At 34.9% G+C, this 15,136-nt stretch overlaps 1 protein-coding gene across 1 annotated transcript in view; it reads left to right on the top strand.

Moving 5' to 3' along the window:
* Tmtc2 (Transmembrane O-mannosyltransferase targeting cadherins 2) overlaps positions 1–15,136 on the top strand; it is a 138,507-nt gene that overhangs the window by 75,341 nt on the left and 48,030 nt on the right. Inside the window, exon 5 of the mRNA XM_074093514.1 lies at positions 8,388–8,502. Within this exon, the coding sequence (XP_073949615.1) occupies positions 8,388–8,502 (115 nt within the window). The remainder of the gene's footprint in view (positions 1–8,387; positions 8,503–15,136) is intronic.

Raw genomic sequence — 15,136 nt, 5'->3', positions numbered from 1 at the left:
TAAAACTTTAATTCATTGCTTTATTAATACCGGGTTAGAATTAAAACACAGGTTCTGCTACTCAAATGGAACTATTTTAGTTGTGCAACTTGCAAAATTAAGTAATTTTATTATTATATTTATTCCAAACCAATTAAATGGTATCTGAAATGTACGGCATCCACCAGCCTAAATGACATCACCTGTCACGTAACAAAATGATGGATTTCGCAATACAATTCTTGTCCATTTAAACTTTGTACTAATACAAGTTATTTTCAAAAGTTGTACGACTAAATTATCTTAAGATGAAGGCTAGAAGCTGTGGTTTAATTTTTTGTTCCTGTTACAGGGCCCACCTTGTATATCTATATTTGTATATATACACGAATATGTACATGTATATAAAATTAATTATAGTTACGTACATAAATAATAGTTCGAAATTTCAAACTAACTTCCTATGAAATTAATAAAGACGTAATTTCGCTGTCACTATCGTAATTTCAGTAGCAACTTTTGTTCAATATCGCATAGCTACTTAGTTATTGAATTTAAATAGGTGTCTCTTGTATCATTGAAATCCTAATCCAAAGGAGTGTCTCAACAAGTGATTTTTTTACCAAAAGTTAAAAAAAAATGTTGCCCACCGAAATTACGTAAAAAAAATATATTTCAAAAATTCACCATTATATGCGGTATTTTTTTGTAATAACATTTTTTTAACTTCCGACGTAAAAAGAGGGGTGTTATAAGTTTGACCGCTATGTGTGTCTGTCTGTCTGTCTGTGAGTTCTTAAACGGGTAGACCGATTTGAATGCGTTTTTTTATTTGAAATCAGGTTTTCTAAATGGTTCTTAGACATGTTTCATTAAAATCGGTTCAGCCGTTTGAGATATTGAACTTTGAAGTAACAAAGTCGGGGGTTTTGCAACTTTCTGTTGGTAAGGTTACCTATATCATTGCTGCATGAAGGCGATTATCGGCGACACAGATATAAAAGATCGGATAATGTAGGTAAAAACTAGAATTGTGCTTGCGCAAAGTTACTATTTTACTTATTCGCATCTTAAAGCAGGCTAATAGTGATTTGCCTGCCTTAAGATGCGAATAAGTAAAATCGTAATAGTAATAAATAGTAATAAAAAAATTGTTGAGTGCAACAATTACTATTTCAAGCGTTCGCCGTAAATGAGGCATACATTTGTAATTAACAACCATTACCTGTTAGACCAGATAACAATTTATGATAAAATTATTTGAAAAACTACCGCCTTTCTTTACTAAAACAATGCAATAATGACTATCACTTATGAAGTTAGCCATTTAATTTAAAACATCATCCACTATAATATAATATACTCGTAACGCTTTTACGGTATAAATGTCGTGTCGATTTTTCATGAATCGGTTTTATAATAAGTAACGCTAACGCTCAGTTTGGGGGAAAATGGTGGGGCAGTTTCGATAATCGGAATCGATAAAAATTTAAGTTGATTTACTCATTCACCAACATATCAAAAGATCTGAGTCATACTTAACAGAGCTCTGCTATAGTGATTTTTAGGGTTCCGGAGCCAAAATGGCAAAAACGGAACCCTTATAGTTTCGCCATGTCAGTCTGTCTGTCCGTTCGTCCGCGGCTTTGCTCAGGGACTATCAATGCTAGAAAGCTGTTATTTTGCACGGATATATATGTAAACTATGCCGACAAAATCGTATTATAAAAAATTCAAACAAAATTTTTTTTAGGGTACCTCCCATAGAAGTAAAGTGGGGGTGATTTTTTTTTCTCATCCAACCCTATATAGTGTGGGGTATCGTTGGATAGGTCTTTCAAAACCATTAGGGATTTGCTAAGACAATTTTTCGATTCAGCGATTCGTTTGCGAAATTTTCAACTTTAAAATGCAAATTTTCATTAAAATAAAGCGCCCCCCCCCTCTAAAATCTAAACCGGTGGGTGAAAAAAATTTTAAAAATTCAGGATGGTAGTAAGTATATCAAACTTTCAAGGAAAACTGTAACGGTTAAGTTTGCTTGAGAATTATTAGTAGTTTAAGAGTAAATAGCAGCCTAAGGTATAAAATATACCTAAACTATGGAAGATTCCGTATAAAATACGAAATTCTCAGAAAAATATTAATTATTTTTTCGTAATGGATACGGACCCTATTACGGGCGTGCCCGACACGCTCTTGGCCGTTTTTTTAAATTATTATGAAGTGAAAGAAAAAAATATTTATTATTGTATGTTTCATAATAAATTAACAATATTTTTCCTAATTATACGAAGTCAAACTTCATTGCTTGCTTGTAAAAATCCATTTAAAAATACTATGAATGATTGACGAAAGAAATAATTTATGTCAAAGAAAACTATAGATAAAAAAACATGAAAAAGGTTTTATATTTTTAAAGAAATAATACTACTTGTTTCTTCACAAAAGAAGAAATGAATATTGACAGCTAACTCCATAAATAAATATGAATCAATTAAGCATGTGAAGCAACATCACTATTTTAGCTTGCCCCCAAACTAAGTGTTAGATAATAAGTACCGGTTTCAACTGGACGACTGACGGCGAATGATGTTCCAAAAATCTAACTCGCGTTGAATATTGACGCCATTTTAGAAGCGTTTTCGTTCTGCTTGTTAATTCTGCCAATACGTCAAAAGCTCCAATTAACCGGTTAATTCGAGCAATTTCAGTTTTGATATCATGCCGTTATAGTAATGGATGAATAGAAAGGAAACATAAAAAAGCTCTCATCGAACGTATGGACTTTATGTGCCTCTAATTGGTTATTAATGGCACCCATAAGCTTTTTAATTATGATTGGTACGTATTCTAATGCTCAGTTGAATGTCAAATAAAGGGATATAATATGATATTATTGTGATAGTATTTTGGGAGTATACATAAGCAGCAGTATTCAGTATAAATAAATACTGAATACTGAAGCGGTAATTAGCAATTATTGATGTCTTAAATTAGATTTTTGAGTTAATTTACATCTTTGTGTACTCATACGTAGGATCTGTAATTTCAAAAAAATACAGATTCGAGAAAATAATGATCGTATTGTACCTATTGTATATTTCTTTATTGTACAAAAAAACATTAAATTAAAAGATAACAAGAGATCATAAGATGTACTACAAAGGCGAACTTGGCTTTTTTTGTCTTTGGACTAGGCAGACAAACGCTGCCATTCCAACATTTTGTGTGCTTTTTCCAAAAAAATACTATCTAGGTATTTTAATACGGAATATTGCTGAAAATAGTGAAAACATAATTGAAATCGGTTCAGGAGTTCTCAAGTGAGATTTTGAGTATAGATAAAGATTAGCATTAAAAGAGAAAAAAATACAATTGTGTTTCCACACGGTAGCAACCGGAAAAGCACTCAGCCCCAACACGGAGTCAAATAAAAAAAAGCAAAACCACTAAGGAGGGTTTATTGTGTTTATTTGTTATACCAGCATACCTTTTGGGTAACCCTTCGATAGCAAACAATCTTTGCAAACATTTTTAGAACTATCTGCATTACGTTAATTAAATCTTAAAGGTCACCACCACCTTTCCTACCTGGTTACGATAATATGAGATAACAAAATCTGATAAGACTGGCACATAATGTCACTTGCGCCTGCCAGTGTTATCCTACTTTATAATGTATAAATGAGAATCTTTGTGTGTGTGTTTATTGTTACTTTTTCTCGTTAAAAAGGTGAACGGATTTGTATATTCCTACAGCATACTTTTTCCCTTCATGTTTGCACCTTTGTAACAAACATTTGTTTTTTTTTTATGTAAAATAATGATTTCTAAATACATTCATACCTTATAGTATAAGGCTTATACAAATACATTTCTATCAAAGTCTTACGATCAGAATAGGGCATTGGAAGAGCGTGCGTAGCTGTCGAATTTCGCTCGGATATTTTATAGTCACGTTAACGTTTATGACGCTGCGTCTCCAACGACCATTCCTCGAATCGAACGCCGCCGTTCGCACGCATCCATAACAGGGGAATATACTTTAACGAACTGTCGGGAAAGTCGTATATTTTGTTATTAAAATAGTAATCCGTATTCGATATCAGACAGTTACAGATAATAGGTTTATTTGTCAATGTTTTGTATAGTACAGAACACTGTCCCTTGCACCGAAATTAAAGGGTCAGTCGAGGAAACTGAACCACGTACCAGGGTGGAACCTTTGTGCTACTAATGTCACGTTGATATACCATACATTTGTCAAAGAGATTATAGCGTAGGTAGTTGATTAAGAAAAAGTTCCACCCTGGTACGTGTTTCAGTTCACCCCGGTTCGTGTACAGATAAAGTGGTAAATTAGGCGAGTTAATATTAAGTCGGGTTGCTACTTAGACTAGTAGCTTAATAAAAAAGTTGGTACTAAAAAAATAGACTATTTGCTTTTTCTACAAACGCTATTTAGACGAAATGCGACATAGACAACCCCCGATTCAGACGGGCAGTTCTAATCCAGATACTAATCCAAATTAATATCTTTAACATAATCTTAATCAGCTAGCTACTATGAATAAATCAATATCTCTTAAATTAAAGGAACTAAGCGATCCACGTTTATAGAATATTACATAATATATATAAGTATAATAAATGTAAGATGTACGAATGTGTTGCATATAATATAAAAACATATGTTTCAAAACATTGATATACCTAAATATGAATGTTGCTATGCCCTTGTAAGGTCCATGTTTATACTGGCTAGAATAAGAAGAGGTATCTTTGAAATACCATGGTTGCAATAAATAAAGGAATATGAGTATTAAATTGTTTGCTATGTATATAATGGAAACTATTGGATTGGTTATTTTAGCAAATATGTTGGCAGAACATCTTGAAAAACAACAAAATTACACAGCCTCTTGCCTCTTTCCTGCCTCGCACGGCAAAACTCTGGACCCCGGACCGATATGACCTTCAAGCTTTCGAAAAAAGAGCGTACTCCTACCTAAAAGACCGACAACGCACTTGTGACTCTTCTGGTGTTGCAGGTGTTCATGGGCGACGGTAATCGTTTACCATCAGGCGATCCGTTTGTTCGTTTTCCCCCTATACCATAAAAAAAGAAAAGTTTTTATTCATACCGCAAGATATAAGATTTAGAGATTCTAGCACTATTTGTAGAGGTATTATTTACTTATTAGATGTTTAGATTCAGATATTAATAATTCTATGGTTTTATAGACCGTATTGAGAAAATGCTGTAAAGTACAAACTTAGTACCAGTAGCGTGGTGTGGAGACAACACAATTTCCACCAAGTTGCCTCAATTTTTTACATAACATCATTATAAGGCAAAGCTTGTGTGCAGGTGCTAATAACTCCGACGAGTTGTATCAGAAGACATACCTAACTCAAACTTCTTTCTCTTTCCGGGTTGCCTAAAATATTCCCCCCACGCCACTGGTAGGTAGTCAGTTCATTGGTAAGTGTCTCGTTTACTCACACGTGCACCTCTAAGGAATAATGTCAAAGAGCCTTGTATCTTGAAAATCGATAATGCGCCATCCCTAAGGATTCCCAGACCTGAGATGGTGACCGTTATCCATCAGGCGACCCATCGGCTTATTCCCACTCCTATTGCATAATAAATAACTTTGTTAAATTACATTTACTCAGGTGTTTGCTGGACGTTCCACCTTAATACGTTACGTTGGAGTTTTGCGCTTGGGAGTGTCATTTCTTACTACGACTTTATGTCGCAGTGAATACAGGATTTTACGACAGTTGCTGAGACTATAAAGGGTATTCTTTAAGGGAAGGGTTACTTGTAACCATCGTATTTTGAGCCTTAGTTAGTGCTGTCATTAATTAAACGCACTAATTTAACTCCTAAAGCCATTCGCGAAGTAGTGCACACGAATTTGGGCTTATAGGTAGTATAAGGGTTGTTTGACGATGAACTCCCTAAAAAACACTCGATAGAGTGTATCCCATTCGAACGAGAAGATTTTAGATTTATGTACCGAATGATTCGACGATAATACGGTATAATACCTACAATATAAAAAGGCACTAATATCTTTGTTTTACACCACATAATAAGCAGTTCAGAGCAATAATACGATCAAGGTCACCAATAAATTTCCTTTACCAAGACGTCAAAAATATCTTCACACCTTTATGACGCTAACCATAAGGTTGAAATATAAAATATATTTGATGCAGCCATAGCGTCAAGTAAAGGTAATTGTGCAAAAACAAAAACACGGTAAGCAATAAACGGATTAGCAAGCCGTTGGGCTGCCATTTGGATGAGTTACTTCGATCTTTAATAATATCTACTGTACTGAGTCAAAGATTGTCTAAATGAGTCTCTTAAGCAAGAATCGTTTGATAGAGCTATCGAATACAATAGGCCATCGTTTCGTTCTCTTGTTATGTGCATATTTTTCATGTTAAGATAATATGAATGAAAAGCATTACGCATCACAACCATCTTTTGCACTGAAAATTAGCTCCATTTTTTTATTGTAAATTACGTAATTTTAGGCGAAGGCGTATATAGGCGTAGTTTAAGCCCGTTTCACATTTATTTGTCGTGTTGTGTCGTGACGCATCAGAACGGTATCGGTTTCATACATTTTAAATATTGGTTGCTTTCACATTTATTTGATGCAGTGTGTTGTGACGGGTTGTGTTGTGACGCATCACAAGCATAGAGAGAGAGAGAGAGCATCACGACACAACACGACAGGTAAATGTGAACCGGGCTTTATCCGTTGCTAATGTTATGCTGACGTAATTCCCTTAACCCTTTGACCGTTGAAATTGGTAAACAAATGCACAACGCCCAACAGGCGGTTTTCTAGGAAACAAGTAAATCGAAGTCATCTAAAGCCCCTTAACCACAGTGATGTCTGTAGGGATTCCGTAGCGGGAGGCAATCGGGATTCACGCGACTGACCCCGTGCCTGTTTATAGCTACTATAAAAGCTGTATAGTAAAGTGGGGGACATGGCAGAAACGGCCTCATTCCCCCACTATGCTATAGAGAATTCCGACACTTTATTATCTGAGGCCCCTATTGTTTTCTTTATTTTATTCGCTGTTTGCTAAAGGATATACTTAATTAAAACGCTGTGTAAATGAGTGTTATTATAAAGTTGAGCCCAAAATTAATGAAACGACCTGATCGTGCGTAGGTTACAATGTTAATTATTCTCAGTGTTAACGGTTTTAATTCCATTCAGAGTCAAAATTGGTATGCATGCATTACTAAACTATTTATTTATATGTTTTATTTACTCCAACCAAAGAATGTATACTTACTACAGATAATCATTACCGTAGATGCGGGTGTGTAATGTTTGTCATAACAAATATTTGCGAATTTTCATTTCTCATAACACAAATAAGTATCAGAATTTCAATCTGTCGAAATATTGACTACGTATAAAAACAATTGCATATAAACAAATTGCCGAATTTCTCGAATCATAGGTATTTATTCAATTTGCATAATTGTCTTATGCATATTAAAGTACTGTATAATAATCATGGAGCATAATAATCAAAGTTCATAATAAACCATTTTTTTATGCAAAGGTGATAATGATCGAAAAGTATAGAAACACCTTGCAAAAATCTAACAGCAAAGATCATTGTTGTAAAGCAATATAATCCGGGCTGCTATAAAAAAAAAACCTAACATCGAAGGCTTAGGCGGGAGCTATGCTCCACTTCGCTCCCGCCTTAAGCCTTCTGAACCTAACCCATCCGAGTCGCTTCTGCCCCGAATCGCCTTGCCCGCTCGCATCGCTCGCTCGCACAAATGAAATGTTTTTTTTTTTGCATTTGGCACGCATGATGCTTACCGTCTAATCATTTATTCATTCATTCTAAATTTTGTTCCGAATACTGAAAATTAAATTACTTACCTAATAGTTGTTATGACTAATAAATGTTATTTATTTAAAGCTTATGCTCGCTAAAAATATGAAATCCGTTTTTATGCTAAATTAATATTATGATTTATGAACGTAGTAAAATGAAATTATGCTAAAAGTTTGTATGACGATTGAACGGCACCCACTTTTAGCATACTTATGTTAACTAACTGATTTTAACTTTCACACAATATTTCTATGTTGACCAACTATTACAAATCAAAGGTTTTATGAAAAACCTATTAGGTATATAAGTTAAATTATATGTAGCCATTTTCAATAGAAACGTTTAAAAATATTGAGATTTGTAGTTATAATCTTGAAATTACTGATGTTTATGGCATGGCCAACAGATATTGGCATTTTTTTTTTAAATCCCGCAGATACTTTTATTACATTTTATAATCAAGGTCGTACTTAAATTACCTAGATATTAATAAAATGTTTTATTTCCAGCATACGGCAATCTTGGCAGTGTGCTGAGTGCGCAGGGGCGGACTGTGGAAGCAGAAATCGCCTTTGAAAGGGCCCTGAAACACAGGCCCAATATGGCGGATGTCCATTATAATTTGTAAGTATAATACTTGAATTTTTGTTTGCTGATCGTTCATTGTTTAGCGTACTACATTATGATAATAGCATTTGAGTTGAGTACTAGTAAAAGTGTAGCACGTCGAATTGCTACGAAAGTGCTACGCAGCGTCTACGCTTTGCTACGCGTAGATCACAGTTCGTAGGCCTTTTAATTTTATTTTGGATTGAACTAACTCTATTAATACTTTGGCATTGAAAAGTATGATTCATAGAGTGATAAAAAAATGATTAAAAAAAACTATTAATCATAAAGTCCTTTAGCCGAAGGCACTTAACAATCTCTGTTTAATGTCATAAGTATACGGGTAAATCTATCTACTCAAATTTGATATAGTAGAAGTAACGTAGGTCTTCACTTTCATGATTTACCCAAGAATAGATCGCTAAGTTAATATTCTGACTATTTTCTGAGCTCCATTCGCATGGAATTCCGTTCTGCCCATGTATCCTTTATGAATGGAACGTGATACCGCGATATCAAAATGGTTCTGCATTAACTAGACCGTAACGGGATGAAAGGTTGTGAGTCCTTTCATACCGGTATTGTGCAATAAGAGCTGGCTGTACCGAAAGTAACTTTAATTGTAATGAGATAATGCCTTTTCTTGTGGGTATGTTGGGCTCTAATGTAAGATGGAATACTTTCGGCTTGACGAATGAAGAAGTTTGAAAGATCGATACGGATTTTTAAAATCCGTTTGATTTCACGAGTATGGAGTTTGATTAGCTGTACTTTTCAAATATATAGGTACATTTTCTGTGAGTCTGAATGGGACATTCAATATTTTGATATCGGATAATCTGATGGAAAACGTATAATAGCCACTTATTTTAGGGTGGTGACCCGATTCTACTCGTTTGTAGTCGCCTATAAGTGATAACTAGACATCGGATTATATGCATATAATTATTGCATATTTTGACACTTTTTCATCGACAGTGCTTATTTCAGTTGATATACGACATAATTTAAGTATTAAACGTGTTGTATTAAGCCGTTTTTTTACAGTTATAGTTTTCTTTATACAGTTTTGTCTCGCTGTATTTGTTTTGTATATATCTACGAAAATCTTATTTTTGTTGAAATAATGCAGCCGTGAAAAAAATACGCTGACTTTAATAGAATCTTGGATAAAAAATAACCCAGTCCTAGTAACGACTGATGGCGCCATGATTTTCTGCAAGGTTTGTGAAAAGCGAATATCTTCATCAAAAAAATATTAAATAAAATGTGAAAATAAACGTAAATTATAATAATAAATGTTTTTTGATTGTGCATACTCAGTGCATATTTCGCCCCTTTTTTAGTGCATATTTGCATGCATAGCATATAATCCGATGTCTAGTGATAACTTAACTACTTATAACAACTTGTTGCTTAGTAAGCAATACGATACGATATGCGGCACCATGTTGCATGCATGTCGTAACGTTAAGTTACGGTAAAACAATAAAGTAAGTAAGGCTTTCATGTATAAGATAATTCAATGTTTCAATAATAAAGTGGGATATTTTTTAGGGTTCCGTAGTCAACTGGGAACCCTTATGGTTTCGCCATGTCTGTCCGTCTGTCCATCCGTGGCTAAGCGCAGATACCATTAGTACTAGAAATCTATAATTTGGCATGAATACACACATCAGTCACACCGACAAAGTGATAAAATAAAAAAAATATACCATAGACACTTGGCTGCTGGCAGTCAGTATTAGTTACGATCGAGTACCAATCTCCTTTTAGCTTGTCCTTCTACCTCTTCCAAAACATACTCTAAATTTTTTACAGTGCAAACTGCTAGGCTGTGGAATCGCTTACCGACCTCCATCAGGCAATCTCCCACTGAAGGATCTTTCAGGGAGGGCTTGAGAAGGGTGTGGCTTACACCTTCTCCTTAAACATTTGAGGACATTTCCTTTATTTTATATTCGCATGTATAATATGTAAGAATAGAATAGAATAGTTATATGGTTATATATATATATATATATATATATTGTAGTTTATGTATTATATTGTTTAAAAGATTGTATAGTAGCTTCCACAATTTTTTTTTTTTTTACTCTTAAACTCACTCTTTGTCGGACCCTAACTGATTGCTCCTCTCATCTACTCAAAGGTTGACTGGTAGAGATCCCTTAAAGGGATAAGTCCGCCTTTGTACAAGTATGTCAAAGTTTGTCAATTGTGTTTTGTTTATTTTCTTTTGTACAATAAAGAGTTTACATACATACATACATACATTTATAAAGTGGGGGTGATTCTTTTTTCTCGACTAACCCCGTGTGGTATCGTTGGATAGGTCTTTTAAAACCATTGAGGAGTTGCTAAGACGATTTTCTATTCAGTGGTGTGTTTGCGAAATACTCAACTTTAAAGTGCAAATTTTCATTAAAATCGAGCGTCCCCCCCCCCCTTTAAAGTCTAAACTGTTGGGCGAAAAAAATTGAAAAAAATCATAATGGCAGTAATATCTAATTTACAAGAAAAAATATAGCGTTTAATATTGCTTGAGAATTCATCATCATCATCATCACAGCCATAGGACGTCCACTGTTGGACATAGGCCTCCCCCACAGACCGCCAGTTGCTTCGGTTGGCAGCGGCCTGCATCCACCGTGAGCCCGCGGCTTTAACCAGGTCATCCGTTCATCTTGTTGGTGGACGTCCTACGCTGCGCTTGCCGATCCGCAGCCTTCACTCGAGAACTCGCTTGAGAATTATTAGTAGTTAAAGAGTAAATAGCAGCCTAAGGTATAAAGCATAACTTAACTTGGAAAAATCGGTCGGCGCTTAAATATTATACTTATGGAAGGTCTAATTAATGTAATTTCCCACTATAAATACCAACATCCTTGACACTTAACATTGGCCTTCAACATATTTTGCGTCTAGACGTCGGAATACATCATTTATCATAGGTATTAAGGTACTGTTAGAATGAAAACTTTTATTAAAAGTAGTCACAATAAGATGAAAAGAGGTCGAACGCCCTCGGCGAGCATTTCCGATAACAACAAAAGTTTAATATGCTCAAAGGGTTTTTTTAGTTTACCCTCACCAAATGGAGAAATAATAATCGTGTCTTTCCCTATGCCCGGAGGACATAAAAGGCAAAAGGTCCAAAACCCTTATTACGGAGTTGGGGTAAAGCAAATATTTTAATAATAAGTACAAATTTTATCATATTTTACGGTGCTTGTCTTATTCCTTGGGAATTCACTTGGTTATTAGGTGTTATGGCCAGGAATATTTGATACATGCTGCGTGATTTTTTCTTTTTTGTGCTCTGTATAGATACTTCAAATAAAAACCAGCCAAGAGCGTGTCGGACACGGCCAAAATAGGGTCCCGAGCCATTACGAAAAATTAAGTAAATATTTTTCTAAGGATTTTGTATTTTATACGGAATCTTCCAAGTTTAGGTATATTTTATAACTTAGGCTGCTATTTACTCATAAACTAATAATGATTCTCAAGCAAACATAGCCGTTATAGTTTTCTTTGAAACTTTGATATACTTACTACCATCCTGATTTTTTTCAAAACTTTCCACCCACCGGTTTAGATTTTAGAGGGGGAGGACGCTCGATTTTAATGAAAATTTGCACTTTAATGTTGAATATTTCGCAAATACATCACTGAATCGAAATATCGTCTTAGCAAACCCCTAATGGTTTTAAAAGACCTATCCAACGACCACACTATACGGTTGGATGAGAAAAAAAAACTCCCCCACTTTACGTCTACGGCAGGTACAATAAATTTTTTTTTTTTTAAATTTTTAATTGTACCATTTTGTCAGCATAATTTACCTTTATATTCGTGCAAAATAACAGCTTTTTAGCATTGATAGTCCCTGAGCAAAGCCGCGGACGGACAGACAGACAGACATGGCGAAACTATAAGGGTTCCGTTTTGCCATTTTGGCTCCGGAACCCTAAAAATGAGCTATAACCGCGGCTTTGCTTGCGTGAAGCAGTCTGACAGTTGAATTGAAATCCCGTGATTTTCAATAACTAAATAGGCCCAAAAATTACGTCGTGGTTTTCCGATATACAGACAATATCCGTGTAAAATTTAATGTCCCAGGACTTAACAGTTGAGATTTCAGGATTTTATAAGTATACCTACATCCCGATCCCGTGGGAATGTTGGGATAAAAAGTAGTCTACATCCAGTCCACATACTCGTATTAAATTTTAACCAGTTTCGTCTAAGTGATTTATCATGAAAACCAAACACACACACGCAACTATAAACTTTCGAATTTATAATAAATAACAGGATATACAACAAAGAATACCTACATCATAAGTCTTCTAGTTAATATAAACTAAAACCACACGCGCTTGTCTTGCGGTCCCGAAGCAGCAACGTTTTTGGTTAAATAGGCTTTTCTGATAGGTGGAATACAGCTAGTTAGCGTTCATATCATGAGCAAAGCTCGGAATTTTCGCGGCATTTTTTATCTGTCATAGTGACTTCTCACTTATCGATTCTACCTAAATGATATCGATAATACGTACTTATATCGTAAAATAGTAATCGTAATATCTTTTAAAAATACTCTAATAGAACATTTATTAGCACTACAACAGACTGAATATGAAATTGAATTATTAAATTAAAAATGGTTAACTATTCATTGTTTCATTTCATAATGCATATTAATGTTTTTTTACAAATCCGTCTATTGTTGACTCGCGTTATATTTACCAAAATATGAATTGACGTCACAGAATAACCCAGTAGTAAGGGAAGCTGACTATGGAGTTTGAGGTCCTGGGTGCGATCACCGGTTGGGCCAAATACTTATTTGTGTGAAAACACAAATGTTTGTGCTCGAGTCTTGGATGTTTAATATGAGTTTATACTACACGCCGACAAAATGGTAGAACGGATGCTTACAGCTTTCACTGTATTTTTATACCATTTTTGCTTCCGTGACAACATTATAATTTTTTTTAAAGAAACAAACTGCTTTTGCATGTTAAGATGAAAAAAATCAACCTTACTTTGTATTTAATTTCGCAGACATTGTCCTTGGCCTTTTCAAGGCCACCGTACAGTATTATAATATGTATCTATTGATGAAAGATGCAAAAGGCACCCTAATAATTAGATTTAGCGCCTAATCGACTTAGATGTTTCAAGCTTTAGACAGCTCATCTCTGTCATGATTTGCAGACACTTAGACGAGATGAACTATTTTTCGATCGGAAAAATATTGACTTGGAAAAAGGAAAAACAGGCGTCCGTTTATACCTCTACATACTGTTTCATTAAATTTATCCGGATTATTTTAGAAGATGTTGAGCTTGTTTGCCTGAGCTGTTCTGTAAATGTTTTTTAGAATTATTTAAATGTGATGACGTTGGTCGTTTATTCAAGTAGAACGGTGATAAGATGCGACTTCGAATTAAATAAATTATCTGCTGATATATGTATTCCGTAGTTATTTTTAAAAGTTTGTAGAACTCTTCAATGCCCTTGATATCACAAATCACAATCACCTCACGTATGAATGAGAGGGCTTGTGATGTAGTTCCCACACGGGTCCAGTGCGGATTGGCAACTTAACGCACACCATTGAAGGGTTCGCCACATGATGTTTTCCTTCACCGAAAGGTCGTGGTAATTTTCAAATGTAATTCCGCCTATGAATTTCGAAAAACTCAGAGGTGCAAGTCCAGATTTGAGAACATGATCCTCTACTTCAGAGGCCAGACCTTTACCGTGCTACCGCGGCATGCCCTTGTTAGAATACCTAAAATTCAACTTTTTTGTAATAATATTATAAGAATTCAAAGCTCTAATTTTTAGTTTCCTTGCTTCTTTGAGTAAACTAACAAACGTGTTCAATTGAACCTAAAACACAGTTGATGTTCACTGGGTATCGTGAGCTGTCTTAAATCTTGACTTACCCTAGCCCATGTATTGCTACGAGTTGCTGAATATGAAAGTGTGTTTATTTATATACAACCCGACTACAAAATACATAAAGATTATGAATATCCCATTCCAAATTTTTGGAGCACGAAATCACTTGAACACGTAGCAACATGTCGCTCGAGAATTCGGCAAGAAACATGCGGCGAGGATGATGTATTGTGACAGTTAGCTATGTGCCGTGTGAAAAATTGGCTCACCGACTTTCATGCACCTTACGTATCCTAATAAGATCCATTTTGGAAGAGCGACTACTAAATCGGTGCACGACCGAAAGCTATATCGACCGACAATAGCGGAATGATTGCCAAATTTTCTGAGATAGAGTTTACAAATACTTATTTTGTAACAGGAAGGGTGGCTTTATATAATGTAAATAATAGAATATATATAGAAATATTAATGCTGTTTTACGTTTTTTTCATACTTATTCGATGCTCTTGTGAAAATTCAAACTAATTTTATTTTATAAATGCGAAATTTTGTAAGTCTGTTTGTTTATTTAATATCTTTCACGTCTAAGTCGCCAAACCGATTTAACTAGATGAAATTCGGTGTACCGATAGTTTAAGTCCCAGGAAGAACATAGGATACTTTTATCCCAGAAAATTGCATAATTCTGTGGGATAGCGATAAATGAATTCTACACGGATGGAGTCGCGGG

This window comes from Choristoneura fumiferana, chromosome 10 (genome assembly GCF_025370935.1).
Source record: "Choristoneura fumiferana chromosome 10, NRCan_CFum_1, whole genome shotgun sequence".
NCBI classification, from domain to species: domain Eukaryota; kingdom Metazoa; phylum Arthropoda; class Insecta; order Lepidoptera; family Tortricidae; genus Choristoneura; species Choristoneura fumiferana.
This window is presented reverse-complemented; position numbering and strand designations above follow the sequence as displayed.